The following is a 22430-nucleotide window of genomic DNA, read 5'->3' as shown; positions in this document are numbered from 1 at the left end:
ACCACCTCAATCATATCTTTGTGAGAAGTGGATATTACAGTATTTTTACTTATGCAAAACTCATTACAATTTGATACAACATGCTCGAAACTGCGGAAAAAAGATATTGGAACCCTCTCCGTGGATGGGTGGGATATAGAAAACCCACAGATCGTCTACGAATTACAGGTTATTTTTTATTTCAGGGATGTCTTGTTTTCCACAACGAGACCTGATAATTCCTTTCTCAGAGTTCATCACAAAGGAGCTTTACGACCAAGCATATGAACGACACCGAGTTTTACAGGTCAAGGATAACAGGTGATAAAAATATGGGTACACGACAAGGATAGACATTTGAAAACCGATCCAGAATTTAAATGATCGCGATTTTGTGGATATAGAACCTTTGAATCCACCTGACAATTTATTTGGAGGACGAACAACGTATCACCTTTGTTGTACGACGTAAACGAAGTTCAAGGAGAGCAATTATAAACTGCCACACTGCAGACATCGTAACGATATGACTGAAAAATTGTTAAAGCTACGTTAAAAATCCAACTCTCTCTCTCTCTCTCTCTCTCTCTCTCTCTCTCTCTCTCTCACACACACACACACACACACACACACACACACACCATAATGTCTTAATGGTTCGGATAGCTATCTCAGACCCTCTCAGACGGCAAGGTTTTTATGACGCCAATTCTGTGTGATCAATGCCAGATGTTACATATTTATTATCGCTTATGGCAACCACTTGCGCGCGCTTGTGTGTGTGTGTGTGTGTGTGTGTGTGTGTGTGTGTGTGTGTGTGTGTGTGTAATCCCTTCCCCTCCCCAAAAAATAGTAAAAAATAGGCGGAACAATATTGAAGGAAAGAGTTCGAGATGCCGGAGCGGGCAAATGGCGCGTAATGAGAAAGCAGCCGTTGAAATTTCAATGTCACGCGTTTAGAATTCCTGTGTCACAATGCCTGAATCGAACTTGTTGGTAATGAAAGTTCTATTTCCATTTCCATATTTTCGAAATTTTATTTGCTGATTCACACTTCGGCGGTTGAATGTCGAGAATTAAAATCTCACACATTGAACAAATAGTTTTTCGGGAAAGTTCACTTCATATGTCGAGTTTTGACATTTTATCTGCTGAAATGTACAGCGGTGGTTGAAAGTTCCAATTTCTATAACGATATTTCCAGTGTCAGAAGCTGAATAAAAATTGGTGGCGTTTATGTTATCTGTCATGCATGCATTTCATTTCACTGTATATGTTGTTCAAGGACACTTCATTTATTTCCATTATATATATATATATTGTAAATAAACCCGTCTTAGATTTTGTTTACCTGTGTGGAGCGTGACTTCTGAAGTACATTTGTTTTCTCTGCGTGTTGTATTACAGGTCGATCGTCAAGTTTTGCCCATTTTGAACTAACATTTAGGCATGTTCCAAACCAATGTTTGGTGCTTCAGTCGATGCTTGATGTTCTCGTGTAATTGACAGTACTTCAGTCGATGCTTGATGTTCTCGTATAACTGACAGTGCTTCAGTCGATGCTTGATGTTCTTGTGTAACTGAAAGTGCTTCAGTCCATGCTTGATGTTCTCGTGTAACTGACAGTGCTTCAGTCGATGCTTGATGTTCTTGTGTAACTGAAAGTGCTTCAGTCGATGCTTGATGTTCTCGTGTAACTGACAGTGCTTCAGTCGATGCTTGATGTTCTCGCGTAACTGAAAGTGCTTCAGTCGATGCTTGATGTTCTTTTGTAACTGAAAGTGCTTCAGTCGATGCTTGATGTTCTTGTGTAACTGAAAGTGCTTCAGTCGATGCTTGATGTTCTTGGGTAACTGAAAGTACTTCAGTCGATGCTTGATATTCTCGTGTAACTGATAGTGCTTCAGTCGATGCTTGATGTTCTCGCGTAACTGAAAGTGCTTCAGTCGATGCTTGATGTTCTTTTGTAACTGAAAGTGCTTCAGTCGATGCTTGATATTTTTGTGTAACTGATAGTGCTTCAGTCGATGTTTGATGTTCTCGTGTAACTGACAGTGCCTCAGTCGATGCTTTATGTTCTCGCGTAACTGAAAGTGCTTCAGACGATGCTTGATGTTCTTGTGTAACTGAAAGTGCTTCAGTCCATGCTTGATATTTTTGTGTAACTGAAAGTGCTTCAGTCGATGCTTGATGTTCTCGTGTAACTGAAAGTGCTTCAGTCGATGCTTCATGTTCTCGTATAACTGACAGTGCTTCAGTCGATGCTTGCTGTTCTTGTGTAACTAACAGTGCTTCAGTCGATGCTTGATGTTCTTGTGTAACTGAAAGTGCTTCAGTCGAAATTTGACGTTCTCATTTAACTATCAATGCTTCGGCCAAAGTAATAGAAAATCAATTGTTCGAGTGAAATGTTTTTCATTTTAAAGCAATTAGGTTCGATTCTGAACGGCAACAGCATATCAAAAGCTTGAATATCATCAATCGGTCGAATATACTGTATCATTCTAATTACTCTTTCAATCCGAATATACTGTATCATTCTAATTACTCTTTCAATCCGAATATACTGTATCATTCTAATTACTCTTTCAATCCGCTTGAACATATTTCCCATGTCTGCGATTTAAGAAATCTCTAAAGCATTGAAAAATCGAACCTGAAGTATGGATCCACAGTGCTTCGACTTTTAGAAATTCTTTAAATATATACATTTTTATTTATTATCACGTGTGTTAGATAATGAAAAAATACAACACTGATAATTAATATCAACATAAACGGTCTCGGATCAATCAGACCATGTTAATACAATCTCTTGAACACATTTTGAAAAGAACGAGCTTTACATTTCATATGGTATCTCTTAGTCTGTGTCTTAAATAACGCATGTTATAAACTTATAGCACGAGACGCCAACTATTCTGAGAATTTTATTTTTAAAATTACATATTTATGGTTGATGAGTACCATGAACTCCAATAAGACATGACCCACGCCTTCGGAAAATGAGCTGAAGTTTACATTTCTTGATAATATTTCGCTTGTATTGAATGTTCATGGGGGAATTGTTTTCGCCAAGAGATAATTTGTGTTTCTGCGCTTAGGAATCCGGTCAATGAATCTTCCATCAGCATGTTAACAACGCAACAGGCTAATGTAACAGAATACTTGGATACAGCTTCTTACTGTCTTCTCTCCTGGATCAGTATATAATTTGTTGATACGATCGATAATGAATCAATAAATCATTGTGAATATATGTTTGCTCGGTAATATTTATGCTTAAAGTCATTATTAACAGTTACAAATTTTCGTCCAGTCGCTATAAAATAAAAACAAACAAAGTTCACTATACGTCCTAGTTCTTTTGGTTACTAACCCATTCTATTATTTTTATTTAATAAAAGACATTGACCTTTTGTAATAAAAATAATTTCTTTTCATACGTAAAACACGTATGTTGAAAATGCGTAAAGTAATTTAAAAGAAGGCAATTCTACGAATATTTCAATCAGTTTTACAACAGTCCACACAGTGTCCCTTACAAATATATGTTTGCGTGTGTGAGTAGTATAGTGGGGCTGTTTAGGGTCTATGGAAATCCCAGCCCAAAAGGTCGTGGGACTGTTTAGGGTTTATGGAAATCGCAGTCAAAAATGTCGTGGGGCTGTTTAGGGTCTATGGAAATCCCAATCAAAAAGGTCGTGGGACTGTTTAGGGTCTATGTGAAATTTAACATATGGCAAAACCTTGGGGTTATATAGGGTCAATATAAGTCCCACTTAATAAGGTGTCCCGACACTATGGGGTCTGTGGGAATTTAACATGGGTGGGCAAGCATAGGGACAATGGAAATTTAACATGGGAATGGCATCTGAGGAATTGAACATGGGTGACGTCGTTGTGTTTATAGGGTAAAAACTATTTATAGGGTGAAATGCATTTATAGGGACAAACATAGACATACAGAAACAAACAAATACACATTCAAACAAAGAAGATGGAAACACACAGAAAAGAGGACAGAAATGTTCTAAAGAAAGACTCACAGATAGAATAGAGAATCGAAAAATAAAAGTCTATTGTATGGGTACAAAACATTTATTCAAGGGTATACATGGGCTCTCTGGCCTGTGCTTTGGTCTAAGCACTGTCCATTTATTGCATTAACATTTCGACATGAAACAAACCTATTTACTAGTTATTTAGTTCTTGGTTCTAGTAAACTACGTTTTACAATTAAAGTTCACGCCTTTCTAAAAAATCACTTCATATACAACCTATTACATTAAACGTTTATTTATAAGAAAAAGCTAAAACAAAACAAGTAATAAAAAAACCAATTAAATAGGACAAAGTTCATGTTTCTCTCTATATCGGTCACACACGTTGTTTAAAATCTGGTCAGCTACCACTTGTGTCCCACCATAGATGTTTCCAAACACGTACTCCCTTTCATTCGTAAATCTGTTGTTATGTCCGTCTTGCTAGGTACACTTATCGGCAAGCCGATTAAATGCAGCCATCGTCTTCTTCCCATGAAGGTACAACGTATGCCATGTGAATGGTCACTTTTCCATCGGTGATGTCAAATTTTTCTCTCATCGTCTGCACGTCTTCAATAGCCCTCAAACGTTTGGAAGAAGTTAATTCTGCAGGTGTGCTAAATCCGAGACATACAGGCGAGTTCAAACTGTCGTGATACATAGGAAGGCTCAAACAACCTCGATCTTTGACTTGGTACTGACGTTTGAGTTCCTCTAACAGTGAGTCAAGTAGGTCCGTAATGAAACCTGTTACTTCCTCGGGTAGAACGTCAGACGCGAAGTCTTTAAATTTCAAACTGTAGGTGTAAGTTGTCGTCCTAAATTTTCTCGAACTCGCTGTCTGATTCATTTGGAAGTTAAAATATTCCTTTAGGCCAACTGAATCCTTTTCCTTCTTGGATGCACTTTGCTGTGACGGTAAGGTGGTGAAAGAGGTCAGTGATGTTTGTTCCTCCTCTTTTTTTCATCTGCGGAGAGTGATTAATCTTTCTCGTCGCTTGTCCTCGCAATGAAGTGTCGCTCTTGGAAGTCGTCCCTTTTAATACTGGGCCATATCAGCATGTCCATAAGGTAAGGTCTTCTGGTCTGGATGTTACACTGGTTGCACGTGGTTTGTCATAGAGTTAGTGCATAAACAACCAATATGTGGTACTGCATTCGTTATGTGATCCTGAGGCATATCATCACACCTGAGTTTCCGTTGGACTTGAGTCTTACGCTCGATACTTGATGTTTGTAAGAATTCAACTTTCTCGATTGACGTTGGTAGTTACAATGAACTATCGGTCTTGGACATTGTCCCCTTTTTATATGTTGACCAATATCGACGTGACCGTACGGTAAAGTGAAGTGGTTGGGAAGCCGAACTCTCTTCTAGTACACAATTTGATAGACTTTTTCCAAGGGTCGACAGGCGATTTGGTGTGTGCGTAAACGTACAATCTTGTTTTGTTCACGGGTGGTCACTTTAAAGTTTTCATCCTGTCCAGACTGCAAGGCTTCTTTCAATACGCCAAAGTTCACCAGTCGACTTTTGCGATAATTGAGAGTCAATCCTTTCACTTTCCACTCCGTGTGACTTTTCCATGTGGGTCCCGGTATTTGTAGCCGTAATTTGTCACGTAAGCCGCAATGATGCCATTTCCAAAATCGTCGGCTCCTACAAAGTCCAGTTCTTCTTCGTAATTGACTAAGATCAAGTCCTCACGAAGGACGTCCACGTGTTTCATGTTTTTGCTTTTGTCGTGACTCATCTGGAAGTAGCGGGAAGGTTCTGTCGAATATTCCGTCTTGGGTAAACACGGTCGTTGAGCCATTTTACCCAACAAGCAATTTAATACCACTTTGGCAAACGATCGCCTTACTTCGTTTTTCTCCACGTGGTCTAAAGTGATGCTTTTCTGGTCCCAGTATTTCTCTTTGAATTTCTTTTGGTCTTCGGAAGTGTGGTACCAGGCAGGATAGCCGCTAGCTTCTTGTTTCAGTTTCAAATAGGCATCCACGTAGTCAGTGAAAATACATTTCTGAGTTTGGTCCCCTTTGTGGTACTGTTCTGTCTTGGGAAAGTGGTAAATTTAGTACACTTCTAACATTTGGTATCCCATCTCCAGAGCTTTAAAAAATTCCACAATGACCCACGTTCACGTCATGGCGCGTTCTTCCTGGATGTTCTGACCAGGTTGGTCGTGGTTGCACGTTTCTGCATAAGTACGGCACAAGGGACATCAGTTTTCCTTGGCAATGTTGAGGCAAAACTGGATGGTACAAGTCCGTGGGAGGCAAGACTTTACATTTTTACATTTAATCAATCCTTCCTATTGTCGAATGTTGTCCAGGTCAGTGTATTCCATCAGCAACTTCGGGTGCCCTGCAGAAAAGTGACAATATTTGCACACGTAAGGATACAGCGAACACACATCCAAGTATTTGATTTCTTATCCTTTCTCATCGTCGGCGTTGTACAGCAAAAAGGTGGCATTTAACCGTCCTCCGTACAAACTATCAGGCGGGTTCAGTGGGTCCACCAGCTTGTAACTTTCCGCGATGCGTTTAAACTCGGCATCTGTTTTCAAACGGTGATCGTATTCGTGTGTCCACATTTTTACCACTTGGAATCCTTGCTGTTCTAACTTCAGGCATCGCTGACAAGTAGCTTCGTAGAAGTTTTCCATGGTTCGTTGTAAAAACTGATGTTTAGTGTCACGTTTAGGGTAGCAGAGGGGACATCCGTGACATAAGCATTCGTTAAACTCGTACACGATCTTAGGGTTTTCTAAGTCCCAGCCATCCACTGAATTCGGTCCGATGGTCTATTCGCCTCCTCCGTTTCCGGCATGTTGAATCCATTTGTCTTCCTTGTCGTACAAGTAATGTAGCCAGCGTAGGGCTTTGACAGAGTATTGAAGTTTGAAAAAGTTGATCGTTTGAGGGGTGATGACAGCCAGGGTGTTTTCGGGCATGAATCGTTGGTGGTATACTAAGGAACACGCTTTGGCGATGGTGCAGGCTTCTTTCAAAGCATAGATCCCGTCGAAGAGGTCCCAGGCGTGAGTCTGGTACCAAGTGTAGAAAGCTTCTCGATGTTCGGCACGCATTTCGTCGGCATCGTAGTAGTGACACTCAGGTAAATGGGTAGAACGGGGTGTTGATTGGCTTCGGTATTGAAAAAGTGTGGAAAATAGCCTTTGGCCATTTCTGTCATTTCAAACGTTTTAAGCATTCGACTCAAAGGCATGGTCAAGTAACTCATATAATCTTTAAGCTGCACTCGACCCACTTGCATGGAAATAATTTTTGGCTCCGTTCAAAGTCACTTTAGGACGTTCGGTACTTTGCTCCGTATAGTATCTCAAAAGACACTGTCCATCGTATCCCGAGAAATTGTGAGCCATTACCGTGGCATGGCGATGACAATCTCCGTAACGTTCGATGTCCTCATGCCTCAACGTCTCGTCCATGGGGTCTAAGATCTATTGGGCGAAATCGGCTAGAATGTTCGGTCCCCGAAAGATTTTTTCACGTCCTCTAGGAATCTTGCTGCAGTGAGGGCAATGGCTAAAGATAGGCTGTTGGATGCACTTCTCGCACGCTCGATGAGCCACACAGAAATTAGGAATGTGAATGCCGGTCTCTTGCATACATTCGAAATAAACAAAGATGAAAATGCCTTACTTCTGGTCATCTTCCTCCAGTTGTTTGGAATGGTAGTTTTGAATGTAGCATTCGTGTTCCAGTGCCACGATTTGGCGACAAAGCTGACATCGTTTCTTTTGGGATATGAATTCGATATTCATTATATTTTTTTCTTCGCCAATCTGTACACAGATTTTTCGTTGTCATTATAAACAGGTAATTTCTATTCATGTGACATTCTAATTTACCATGCCATAGAACTCTGCTGTTGAATTTAAATCTACATTGGTCTTATAAATAATATGTATGTATGTATGTATGTATGTATGTATGTATGTATGTATGTATGTATGTATGTATGTATGTATGTATATGTATGTATTAAGACAAACTCTGGGCACCTCATTTCACCTGCGAGCACTGCAAATAAATATGGAAGGTAAGATGGACAATTGTTGCTCGGAATTTTATGTTATAATTGTTTTTACAAGTTTTAAAATTGTAAAACTTTTTCATTTATAATCATGTGACATTCTAATTTACCATGCCATAGAACACTGCTGTTGAATTTAAATCTACATTGGTCTTATGTATGTATGTATGTATGTATGTATGTATGTATGTATGTATGTATGTATGTATGCAGTGCCTGATTAAGACCTTCCGGGGCCCTATAATAGTATTGCCCGCCCACCAACTCATAAAAACTATATTAAAAGATAAAAGGTGGGAAAACAACAGTGTTGGTTTCATTCGAAATAAACATAGTCGTACATGCAGATCGAAATAGTCATATAATTTGTTCAATTTTATCACACCATATAACAATTTATTTAGTTCCTGATAGAAAGTGTTTTTCCTAATTGCTTATGCCTAAAAAGCATAGAAAATGGTTATTATTCCCCACAAACCTTGCTTTTGTGACCAGGACAGTGATATTTCGAAATTTACCTATTTTCCAAGACATTCCAGATAGATTCAGTGCTGAGTAAACTTGGAGTAACTTCTCTTTCTAAAACGTTCCAGTAATATAAATTGCAGTATAAATACAGGAACTTTAAACCCACCAGTAAAGTTCATTTCTAGCTGCCTAAGTGGGTACATATCAGCATTTTTCTGAGAGGGCATCAAGAGGCTGCAATCATCCGGCAGACGCATTTTGCTCTGTCTGCACCCAATTTATCAAAACGAGAGCGAAAATGTACTCCATGGAAGCATCTGCTAAGATGTGTGAGACCTACAAGGCATATTTTGACATACCTGTCGGGGATCAAGACAAACTCTGGGCACCTCATTTCACCTGCGAGCACTGCATGAAAATATGTAAGGTAAGATGGACAAATTTTTCTCAGAATTTTATGTTATAAATTTTTTTACAAGTTTTAAAATTGTAAAAGTTTTTAATTTTAAAATTTTTACAATTTTCCGTGTTATTGAAAAACATATATCAAATATGAAAAATGTTGCGGGAATCTCATACACATGAGTGAAATAAATGTACTTTTGTTGGATAGTACAGAGGGGAAAAGAGAGCCATGAAGTTCGCTATCCAAAGAATGTGGTGGAAACCCACTGACCATTCAAGCAGCTGCTACTTCTGCATAGTGGACCCTTCCAAACGTCGGACTGGCAAGAACTCACCTGCTATCACGTATCTGGACCTTCCTTCATCCATCGCCCCGGTGCCACACTGTTCTGAGCTCCCCGTACTTACTCCTTCGGAGAGAGAGTAGCCGTCTTTAGAAGAGAGCAGCAAGTCAGAGAGAGAGGAAGACGTTGTAGATTCAGATGACAATTTCAGAGATGGAGCTGAGGAAGGAAACCCATACTACCCAAGCAAAAAAAACCTCAACGACTTGATCAGAGATCTTGGTCTCACCAAGTCCAATACCGAGCTTTTGACGTCTAGGCTACAGCAGTGAAACTTGTTTCATGAAAGTGTGCAAGTCGCGGATCAGAGGAAGCGTCAACAAGCTTTTTCCAGCTTCTTCACCCGTCAAGATGGTATCTGCTTCTGCCACAATGTGACCAGTCTGTTCGAGGAAATCAAAATCGCCTGTAACCAGAATGAATGGCGCCTCTTCATTGACAGCTCATCCAGGAGCCTCAAAGCCGTGATGCTCAATAAATGGAACAAGTACCCGTCTCTTCCCCTGGCTCACTCGGTGTACCTCAAAGAGGATTAGAACAGTATCAAGACCTTGCTGGACGCCTTGAAGAATGATAAGTACCGCTGGGAGGTCATCGGAGACTTTAAAATGGTGGCATTCCTGTTGGGTCTTAAGGCGGTTTTACCAAGTTTCCTTACTATATTTGCCTTTGGGACAGCAGGGATACCAAGGCTCACTACCACAGGCGGGAATGGCCAAAGCAGTCTGAGTTTTCTGTGGGGAGGAACAATGTAAAGTGGGAGCCACTGGTGGACCCCTAGAAAGTGCTGATGCCACATCAAACTGGGCCTTTATAAAACAATTTATCAGAGCTCCAGATAAAGAGTCGGCAGCCTTCAAGTTCCTTCAAAACTTCTTCCCTAATCTGTCTGAGGCAAAGGTCAAAGCCGGTGTATTAGTAGGAAAAAACGATCAAGAAGATCCTGGAGTGCAATGAATTCCCCAAGAAGCTCACTAGCAAGGAGAAAGCGCTCTGGAACAGCTTTGTCGCAATGTTTCGGGGCTTCTTGGGCAATCACAAGGCCGAAAACTATGTGGAGCTGGTTGAGACTCTGGTGAAGAACTACGGCACAATGTGCTACATGATGTCTCTCAAAGTCTATATCCTTGATGTTCATCTTTATAAATTCAAGAAGAACATTGGAGTGTACCCGGAGGAGCAAGGTGAGCACTTTCACTAGGATATACTGGACTTTGAACGCCTCTACCAGGGACAGTATAACGAGAACATGATGGGAGATTACATTTGGGGGCTGATTCGTGAAAATGATTTCCAGTATAATCGTAAATCTCGAAAACCTACTCACTTCTAAATCTTTTGTGGCAATTTTGTATTACTTTATTATAAATACATATTAATTTGGATTCATATGTGTATTTGTTTGACTTTGTGTACACGAAAAGTCACAAATTTGTCCGTTTTCTCATTGGAGATAGGTAAATTTCAAAATATCGCTATCCTGGTCACAAAGGCAAAGTTTCTGGTGAATACTAGTCATTTTCTATACTTTTACGAAATAACACTTACTACCAGGAACAAAAATTGTATTACCTAGTGTCCTCAACAATTAATTTGAAGTTTATCTGGTGCCCCTGCTGAGCTGATGCCCTAAGCACGTGCTTAGTGAGCTTAATGGGTAATCCGGCGCTGTATGCATGTATGTTCTGTTTTCCTGTGTAACTATTGTCTTGTGTCAAAATTGTGACATACTGGGATTCTGCCACGGATGAGATGAGTGGAGACATAATTATTTTTATTCACGGCAACAGCATTTCGAGGTTTCCATATGTTCAACTGCTAACAAATCAGAAAATTTGATGGAGAATTTAATTCTTTTTTCCTGATTGACTAATTTTCACGAAATTAAATCGACCATAACTATAGTATAATTGTACTGGGTATCTTGGTAAACGATGTGACGCTTCGAATTTTTATCCAAAACGAAATCGTCCGTTTCATCCCAAACTTATAATATTTTCCTCCACGAATATTTCCGAATTTTACAGCATATTTTTACATTATATTCACAAGGAATTCACTACCAGTTGATTTCTCTGAATGGTTCTTCTCGTGAATTCCGCAAAAAATAAATGATCCATGAAAAAAGCAGCTTGGTGTCAAGTAAAGAAAAAAGAAACATTTATTCATGAGTATTAATAATTATAACTATGGTAATAAAGAAGCATATACATGAATATTACTAATTATAATTATAGTAATAAAGAGGTATATACATGACTATTAATAATTATAATTATAGTAATAAAGAGGCATATACACGAATATTTATAATTATAATTACAGTAATAAAAAGCATATACATGAATATTAACAATTATAATTATTTTAACGAAGAAGCATATACGTGAACATTTATAATTATAATTATAGTAATAAAAAGGATATAAATGAATATTAATAATTTTAATTATTTTAATAAAAAAGCATATACATGAACATTAATCATAATTTTTAGATTACACTTATTACATAAGAAGCGCGGTTGTGCGTATTACCTACCATACTCCATATTGCCAATTAACACTTGGAGAACTTTACTTTAGATCCAACCTCTAACATAATCTTTGTGTACGCATTGTGGACGAACAAATTATCTATAAAAACCATGCAATGTAAACGTGCAAATGAAGTTTAATAAGGTTGGCTCACTTTTTGACGTGCAATTTTACATAATGCAGATCGAACCTGACACTTGAAACCATTTTCCTGAAACCTAACGAGTAAAGTATTTCAAATTTCTGTTTTACGCGCGAGTTGTCAGAATATTGTTAATCAAAATACTTATTTCTCTCATCACTACATTGAATAATCTCATGCTAAATATTAAGTGTCTATTCACAATAGTGCTGTATCAGATATCGATATAGTAGAAATTTCCTTCCCACATACATAACAGGAAACTAGAGAAGTCATCTACGACACATTGAAAAACATTCGTCAAATATTCCAATATGTTTTCCAGTTATGTTCGAGTTAGACTTTTAATTTACATTCAGTGTCACCTCTATTTTGGTAACGATGACAGCTGATGTCAAACGCTCTAATCAACATATGTAAAAGTTTGCGTTTTGTTTATTAGATTGTTGGCTATTGCAGAACTGTTAATTGAAAACGTTTGCACTATCAAACCTATATGTACGCTAGAGGTTTAAACGTAGCTGTTCATTTAAGTGAAGAGAGCATTATGTTTCATGTAAATTTATCAGATGTAATGTTTCTGAGAAGAAAACTAAATCTAGCTAGAAGGTGCATTATACAGCGGAGTCTGTGATGATGCTTTCGAACCGCGAGCTACACAAACACAGAATTTGGTTAAGAAATACGTGAATATTTTTTTCTAAAGATAAGTATGCTATAAGTATGATTGCCTGTATCAGATTCAAATTGTTAGTAGTGACAGTTGGCCAGAACATTAAGTCCAGCAATTCGATATTTGATATCAGAGACTGTCAACAGGTCCGGTTCTGTCGTTTATCTTCCCATGGCTAATTGAGCCTAGACTACTCCTGACATTGGATAAGGCACGAATGTTAAATTATTTAAGATACATTATCTCTTATCCTTACTAAAACAAGAGCAGAGTGGTAGGCAGGCAGTTATGGGCTTGGTACTGTAAGCAACTCTGGTTTCTAGTTTTTATGAAGATTTTAGCTTTATTTTACATAATGTTGTAGGATCCTTACTTGGTGTTTGTGTGTCCCTTGAACCATAAGGGAGCAAAGATATATTTCTTGTCGCAAGAAATTACAGCAAAATGTGAATGGAAGAGAATGGAATTCAATAGTACTACTCCGAACTCTTTTGTTCGCAACAGTTGTGTTGTATGAATTGAATTTACATTGCAAAAAATGAACAATTTATAATATTTGTAAATACTACGATGTCACAGAATAAGGCAAGAAATAACTTGGTTTCGCCTTAGAACGGTTTAATCATTTTCGTCGTACATGCGTATAACGTTACTTAGGGTGAATAATTATTTTTTCCAGGTAAGCAACTGAACTAACAGGTACCTCATCGTAGATAAGATTGCGGCGAGATTCACTAAAAGCACGGTAAGCACGGGTATTTACCCTGACTAATACTCACTTTCCTGTGGATTTAAGGCAAGTTCCGTTTCTAACTGACACACTAGTCTATGGATCTTGTCAAGGAGTGAACGTTCTCCATTTGTGTTCTCCAGCCCTGGGCTGTTTAGGGCTGTTTGAGGCTTTTTAGAGCTGTCTGAAGCTGTTTAGAGCTGTATGTAGCTGTCTAGGGCTGTCTATACGTATGTCTGTGCGCATGGTGGATCCATGAAGGGAGGGTGTAGCCAACCCAATCTAGGAGAACTGTGTGCTATCGGTGCGTATGTGTGTGCGAGTATCTCAGGCTATCTGTCTGGCAGTCTGTGTGTCGATAAGGAAGATGATGTAACCATCAAGGCCATACGAAGACGAAACCGCTAGTTTGTAAACTTGTGCGCATGGTGGATCCATGAAGGCAGTGTACGGCCAATACAAGTGAGGGCCAACCCGAGAATTCGGGAGAGATGTGTAGTTTGTCAGTGGAGACATTTTGCAAATTTTACAAATATATATAAACCATACGGCTGTACAAGTGACTGAGTCATGTTTATGTTTGTTTCAATAGGTTTTTTCAGTTCAGTACAACTGAGTCATTTTGAATACATAAGATTATTTGAATCTTTAGTTTTGATTACATGAGATTATGTGAATCTCACTTTCATTCCAGGAGATTATTTGAATCTCACTTTCATTTGAATCATTTTTTGTTTTCCTAGATGTGAATTTTTGGATAGAGCATTTGAATGAGTCGTATGTTAGGAGCGTGAATGAATCACTGTATTTGACATATATTTATATATATTATTTTTATTAATTCATTTTACAGAAATTATCATTCATCACATTGTGTTGTGCTGTCATTCGATCTAGGCATCCATTCAGGTCTATCCTGTTACAATTGGTGTCAGAAGTGGGATGCTTTGGATTGAATGAACTACCAATACACTGTATTTAAACCATAGGCAGGCTGTAAGTCGTGGACCTTTTGACAAGTGTATTTTAGTAGGTGCTGGGTTCCCTATATGTACACACTTGTTTAGTTTTTGTTGCCTTGATATCTAAGATTGTTAATTGTGGTTTGACAACCTCTAAACCACTGTACTTAGTTCTTATCACCAAACAATCACGGTTTCGCTAAAAGAACTAGCTGAATTGGGAAAACAACTGGGTTACGAAGGGGAAAATCTTAGAAAAGTTATAAGTGAAGAACAGCAGAAGAAAGGGATGAAAAGGCCAAAGGGAGAAAATTAGAAAAGGAAAGGTTGGAAAGGGAACACCAACTCGAAAAGGAGAAAAGAAAATTAGAAAAGGAAAGATCGGAAAGGGAACAACAACTGGAAAGGGAAAGATTGGAAATGAAAAACAACTCGAAAAGGAGAAAAGATAATCGAGAAAAGAAAGATTGGAATTAGAAAGATCGGCAAGGTTAGAGGTTATAGAGTTAGAAGAAAGAAATAAACAAACAGATTACGAAAGACAATTAGAGTAAGCAAATGCTAGAAAAGGAGAACAGGATTGTGCCCTAAATTACCTTTCTTTGACGATGAAAAAGATAACATGGATAGTTATCTTCATCGGTTCGAGCGGCATGCCGATAATCAGAAATGGAAGCGAGATGATCGGACTCTTCATCTCAGTGCATTGTTAAGGTTAAGGCTTCGAAGTATACTCGCTACTCCCTAATAGTGGTGTATTTAAATACGGCGCACTGAAGGAAGCATTACTAAAACGGTATGAATTGACGGAGCAAGGTTTCAGGAAAAAGTTTAGGTATAGTAAAACTGGGATTGGGGAAACCTTTGGGCAATTCATCGCTAGAATAGGTAATTACTTCCAACGCTGGATTGAATCTGCTAAGGTGAACAAAACGTTTGAGGGTTTAGTGGATTTCTTGCTCCGAGATCAGTTATTAAATGTAGTAGGGCGGGAGGTGAACAATTTCTTAATGAAAAAGCGTTCACAGATGTTCAAGTCATGGCAAAGCAAGCAGATCGTTTCGCTGAAGCACATGGTGGAACTCATAAAGTGGTTTCGAAAGATAAGTCTGGGAATCCGTCTAAGGTTTTGACTCTCAGAGAGCTAGCGAAACCAACTGAGATGGGTAAATCTGATAGAGAAACAAGACGTCAAGGTGTACAATGTTATACATGTAACGAATGGAGCCATACAAAATCACCTTGTCCTTAAAGAAAGGGCACTATACATAAGGCAGCCGTGGCAATACATAACAAGAACTGTTCTGAAAGGTTTCATGAAGATATGCATGTATTCAGTACGTATGTTCCCGGAAGCGCGCGTACCAATATCGAACGGTACTGTTAACGATCAGGCGGTCAGAGTTTTACGTGAAACAGGTTGCACAGTTGTGGTTATCAAACGTAGTCTCTTGAAGGATAACCAAATGCTGGGGATAGAGACTCCATGCATGCTACTCAATCAGACGATCGATCGCGTACCTGTTGCAAGAGTTAGGATTGAAACTCCTTTCATGACCGGAACAGTTGATGCTCTCTGTATGGATAATGCAATTTACGGTTTGACAAACTGGCAACGTTGAAGAGTCTCGTCTGCCGACTATGGAGGATTTTAAAACATCCATAGCTCTAGCCGTTGAAACGCGAGCACAAACCAGGCGGGAGAAGGGGGAAATAAATATTGGCAATTATTAGTACCTCAAAAATACCGGTCTCGTGTATTGAGGGTAGCCCATGAATCTAGCATGGCACGCCATCTGTGTACGGAAAAAACTATCAGCAGAGTACTGGCTGAGTTCCATTGGCCTGGTATAAAAAGTGACATTAATAAGTTTTGTCGGTCTTGTGACGTATGTCAGAAAACTGTGTTTAAGGGGAGAGTTTCAAGTATTCCTCTAGGCCAAATGCCCTTGATCGACACACCTTTCAAAAGAGTAGTTGTGGATATTGTCGGGCCCATACAACCTGTAACTGATAAGAAAAATAGGTATATCCTTACACTCATGGATTATGCTGCCAGATACCCAGAAGCCGTAGCACTGCCTAGTATCGAAACAGAGAGGGTAGCCGAAGCGTTAGTGGATATATTCAGTAGGGTAGGAGTGTCGGAAGAAATTTTAACGGATTGCGGGACCCAATTCACTTCCGACCTCATGGGTGAAATTAGTAGGCTGTTATCCATAAAACAGCTAAACGCGACACCGTACCATCCCATGTGTAATGGTCTGGTAGAAAAGTTAATTGAAAGAGACACGTGAAGAGCTAACAAGATCGAGTCGCAGGTATGCTAAATACTACAATCGTAAGACGCGCAATGCAGGACCTTAAGCATCACTGAAGAAAACGAAAGGATTTAAAATCAGGTATTCGTGAGTGGTGTAAGATTTTCATGTTGTGTTTAAAACGCGTCCGTTAAGATTCTGACATTCGTAACTTCGAGTTCAGTCATACGGATAATACCTCGAATGTATACCAATAATTACCATTCGAGCTACTTCCGCGATTTACGAAACAAGAATTGATTGATAAGTTACGATTGGTTCGATAATCCGTTTTCTTTTGTTACTCCTCAGTCAATCCTACAGTCAAGCCCATTGTAGATATAGCCAAGTGATTTTAATTGGTTTGTTTCATTTTTATTGATAATTTCCGGCAATCAATATGTATGATTTTCTATAATTTACTGTGATGACATACACACGACGCATAGGTTGTTTCGCAGAAATAGCCACGGTAGCGTTAAATGAGATTTTGAAAATAAAAGACAAACTGTAAACCATTCGCAGATTAGAATCATCTAGACTGACATTGAAAGCAATGAAAATAAAGTCGGACAAATTGGAACTGTGGTTGAACAAACCTTTGTTTGAGTATATTGCTGATTTAAATGTAGAACACCATTACAATATTTCAACGGACGGTCTTATCAAATTACCAGAAAAAGTCAGCATGTGGGAGGACAAAATAGGGAAAATGAACGAAAGAAAGAAAAGAACGAAGAAAGAATGGAATGGGGAAAAAATACCGGCTAAAAACTAACTGCTAATCTTCAATTCTTTTCAGAATCTTGACTTCGAGGAAATGGAAATAAAACGGGATAGATGCATCGCGTACACATAAACAGAGAGAAAGAATAACGAGTAGAGCAGAGTAGTATACAAACTATACATTGTGTTTCTATTTATGAAACATCAAAACATTTACAACCTTTATTGTTAGTTCCATTAACAACAATGCAGTACGCAAATGCTACCACAATGGACACGTCTCTCATAGCTTTCCAATTGTCTCGTGCCTTTACCACATTAATATTTTTTTTCTGGGTATAATATGGCATATCATTTTTATAAAATAGTATATTAGGTGTTTTGAAAGTCATATTTATTTAATTCGTCTTTGATACAACACGAACATTTTGCAAGAGTGAGAGTTCGTTGATTCAAGGGTGATAACTCCATATATTTGGGTCTTTTTAAATAGTACAAGGTATGTTGAAATACAATTGCATTGTCTTGTGGAAAGTAGAAAATGTTTATCACAAAAAATGAATATGAAGTGCTGTAATGCAACATTATAAATTTTCTTTTCTTGATTTACGTTTCATTCATGACGTTGAAACAAAGGAATTAGGCAGTAACGACATAAATAAAGACAAGTGGGTATGTTTCTTTTGCTTTGAATAGTGTCCTCTTTGTTGGTCTTGTTACTTTGCTGTTCAGTTAGGAGAAGGGCGCAAACAACTTATATAAATACAACAAATATGGAATAAGGCCAATATTGGTGAAATTTCACACCCCTACCTTTCATTATAAATGGCGTGTGTTTATTTTCAATAACAACCCGGTTTAATCGATAATATCTCTAAATTGTACAGTAGTGGAAGAATCATTCAAATATAAATATCTGGACAACTGCCTATCGGGCTGCTTCAGACCAAAGCATAGGCAGCATGCCAGTTCAAGATTCGATTCAACGGGTTCTTTAGTACAGAGTATAAACATGTTTTTACATACGACAGCTTCACATTAATCATGAAAAATATCGATAAGAAATATAAATATGTAGTCACCATGGGAGACAGGGTCAGACCCTATTCGGCTTTATGGCATTGATCACGATGCTTTGGTTTATTAATATTAATTCGTTTTGGATCAGAATATCTTAGAATATTTTGCTACTAACAATTACCGATTAAGACCTTAGATTGCCAATGTTCCAAATTATAAACACCTTCTTCGGGAATAAAGCTATCTCTTCTTCTTGTTTCAATTAGTACGCCACACAAGACGTTGTTCGCTCCGTGTAGATGAAAAAAAAATGGAAGAGCATAAACGGAGTCTAATTTCAGAGTCCTGGTAAGAAAAAGACAACTTAAGATTTATATTAATTTCCCAGATACAGGGTTACTATTCTTATGAAGATTCCAACAAAGGTCATTTCCCTTTCAGGAAAAACCGACAAAAACTGATACCATTTCCTTCTTTGAGTCTATTAATTGTGACACTGTAATTTTAACTGTCCACCTTCATCCGAAATCGAATACATGATACAGTGTATCATTCAATAATTTTTACACTGATGCTAATGCTAATTACAAATTACATTCTTTAAACTTCATCAGGACCTCGCTTGCACAAAGAGCACATTCCTTCTCAAAATGGTCTATTTTATCTTTATCCTAGTCAAATGAAATTTGTTTTTTCTCTTTGTAACCATATATAGTATGATATATCCATTATCTATATCATTTCCAGATATTTTTCTCGCCTGGGTCTGTAAATTATTTTTATAGAAATGTTCTTCAGATATACTTCTTGCATTAATCTAGCAGTGACTGTAAGGTTGGTCTATTATAAAAAAACAAGGATCAAAAAGAGTAGCCTTAAACTAACTGCTTCTTAACATTTTCATCTCAAACATGGAACGATACCTAATGATGATCTGGTATGTACATCGTGACAATCTGCTCATTTTTCTCGGACAAAAACGCATTTTATGCATTCGGAGTTATGCAGAATGTTCCATACAGGTAAAAAGATGTCAGCTTTCGTACTTGGGAAAGAAGCTTAGTTTCTATTTCTTAACTATGATATAGTCAGTAAAATGTAGAGAAGAACTTGTAAAACTAACAAATTTAGAAACAACTAAGAGGCTTAAACAATACGCTCAGATTTTACCACGATCTTGGGCTTCAAATTATTGTTATGCATTATTCACTGAAAGAAATTGTTCAGTGTGGGGCTGAAGGTGTTGGTGGGGTTGATTGGCGGATCGTACCTTCTTACAAGGTGTTCGCTTTATTTGTTTATCGTTATCTAGAGGGTGATCGCCCTCGGTATTGTTGCCAGGATCGAGTAAATATTAATATAAGGTGTGAAACTTATTGATGGAATAAATAGAGATATGAGTAGATATATAGAACAGAATGACACGAAATACATCAAATACAATAATTTAGTTAATTACATAAACAACTGTGATAATACGTTACATTAGGAAAATGCACTTCTCTTTTGAAATAAATCATTCACCGAATTTCAAACACAAATATACTTATATAAATAGCCGATCTGTTTTAAAAGATAGAATTGGTTCATCATAGAATCGAGTGAACAATAGAAGTCATTGCCTTGTACAACTTCATAACCTGCTTTTTTACCGTTCACTCCAACTTTACCACTGTGGCTGTTCTTCTTCGTGCTTTCGCTTTTTTTCTTCTCCAAACTCTATTGTCTTGCCTCTTTCGGCCCTCAAACTTTGTGTGGGTAGGTAATTACGTAAGTACGTAGATACGTAGATACTTGGATAAGTAGGTACGTGGATACGTCAGTGGAGCTATTTCCCCTTTCAAAATAAACATAGAAGCAACCTAAATCTTCTGTCAGATATCCTACCGAGAATAGATCATTACTCCCCTCTGGTTATGTCAGATATCGTCCTATCGGAATTCAAACAGAGACCAACGGCTATCTCGTCAAGTCAAACATGGCGGACCAAAAACAAACATAGCTTCATAAGGTAAATGTACTCCCTAAAGGCTATTTCATCACTGACTAATATTAACATCACACGAGACATAACAGTTCCGTTCTCGTCTCAAATACACAAATGAATGAATGAAATTCATTATATCGCTTAACTACGTTAATTTCAGCCAATACACACATTCAAATCTTTATCATACATGAAATCTCACTTCATGCCTTAACAACGTTAATTTCAGTCAATACGCAATAAAGATTTTTTCATCCGTGAAATCATCTAAGATCGAAAAATTTACACGGATTCTCGTAACTTATATCAACTGCTGCAATGCATGCAATTCTTAGAATACCTGATTCCTATAACAATCAAGACAATACATTCAAACAAATTTATATACGGATTAAACAAATAAATTTTTGCAAATATAAGCAAATAAATTGAAGCAAACCATTATATTGGTATAAACGAATTACATGAGATTGATACCTTGTGCTTTCAAGCTTTTCTCGCTTCTACCGCCAGAATTGTGTCCATCAACTTTCCAGAAATTAGGTCCATCGGATAATGTTTTACGAGAGAATTTCTTCCAAATTCAAGCGCTGAGTCTCCTATATTTTTTCCTCTTGCAGGAAAACGTAGACTGACTAAATTTGTGCGATGGGGCATATTAATACCAAGAAATTTCGTCTGGGATACAAGACCCTTATTTAGTGTAGCGAATCAGGATTAAATATATATATCGCCTTTTATAAATAGGTCCAAATTTATGGTCAGCCTGACTTCTAGGTTTCCAAATAACTAATTCTGGAAAATCTCAACTCTGACATTTTCGATACAACAACTGAAGTTAACCTCTTCCTTTCAGTCTGTCTGACTGTTAGATAAACGAAGCCTTAATTAAGAATCACTTTCTCTCACGACACAGACATTATAAATCATTGCAGTATAACAATTTAACACGCACCTGTCCCCACAAATCTAATTAATTGTTCTTTTGTCCAAATTAATGTGCTCTTGATAGATCGATAGAAATTTGTACCCTTAGATTTAGCAAGTCACGTTTGATCAACTAAAGTAAATACGGGATAAAATTTGTTGTTTGCTATATATTAATGGCCAACTTCGCTCACAGGTTTGAGGTAGCTGCGCCTGAATTTTGCGCTGTATCTCATAATATATGTTCTCGTTCACTGTCTTCGTCTACGTAAATGATCAGCATGCATTCACGTTTCTATTGGTATGATAATCCTTTTTTTTGGAAACGAAATCTATTAGATATTTTTCTGCTCAGTCGTCTTGCCTCACTGCTACAACCGCCATCGTTGTTGTGCATACCACCATCACATGAAACTCGTTTATGCTATGACTGACCCTCATTAATTGTATAAAATGTCCACTCCGAGAGGCTCCATTTGGCATTGTGGAAGGGAAATAAACGGCCTTGGACAAAATTCATATTACTGAACACAAGCGAAAAACAGAAACACTGTTTCAAAGCCGGCCAGCGTTAAACCGGAAAAAACTCCAGTTATCTCCCTTTCGCCCTTTTTTCACAACGATTTGAAAAATTCGACCATCCGTTTCAACGATTTATAAACATTTTCTTTAATCATCAACCTTTAAGTCTGAGCAACCTCTGCGCATTGTTCTATTCAACGACCAATCAGTTGGACAGCCGGAAAAGAAAGGAAATAGTCAACTGCATAATTGGCAACGATATCAGCATGCCTACAAACATAAGTCAGTGAACCGAATTGAGTGGATCTAACATACCATGATTACACCACCAAGTCGTTACCCCGTCAATCCCGTGGAAGTGGAATTACTGTCATCACAACGAATTACATACAACACCGTCGTAATTACACTTTAACCTTCAATTCCGACCGTATATTATTTGTTAGGGTCCAAGCCGTCCTCGCAAAGAAACAAAGGTCAGCTCAGTCCATTTCTTCATCATAGTCAAAAAGCAAGCTCTCTGAATCTCTGTGTTTTGGTACTAACCCTCTGGCATATGAAACTGAGATATGTGCAGCCTGTTTATTCTTGAAGAT

At 38.0% G+C, this 22430-nt stretch overlaps 1 protein-coding gene across 3 annotated transcripts in view; it reads left to right on the top strand.

Moving 5' to 3' along the window:
• LOC149780118 (uncharacterized) overlaps positions 1-22430 on the top strand; it is a 90808-nt gene that overhangs the window by 6285 nt on the left and 62093 nt on the right. For 2 of the 3 annotated variants that reach the window (XM_089936890.1, XM_089936889.1), the window contains exon 2: positions 186-300. In XM_089936890.1, the coding sequence (XP_089793016.1) occupies positions 186-300 (115 nt within the window). Of the gene's footprint in view, positions 1-185; positions 301-13339; positions 13406-22430 lie in introns of all 3 variants that reach the window. The other variant, XR_016415008.1, reaches the window with a different exon arrangement.

The sequence above is a fragment of the Sinohyriopsis cumingii genome, chromosome 16 (genome assembly GCF_028554795.1).
Source record: "Sinohyriopsis cumingii isolate HCF-2022 chromosome 16, ASM2855479v2, whole genome shotgun sequence".
Lineage (NCBI taxonomy): Eukaryota > Metazoa > Mollusca > Bivalvia > Unionida > Unionidae > Sinohyriopsis > Sinohyriopsis cumingii.
This window is presented reverse-complemented; position numbering and strand designations above follow the sequence as displayed.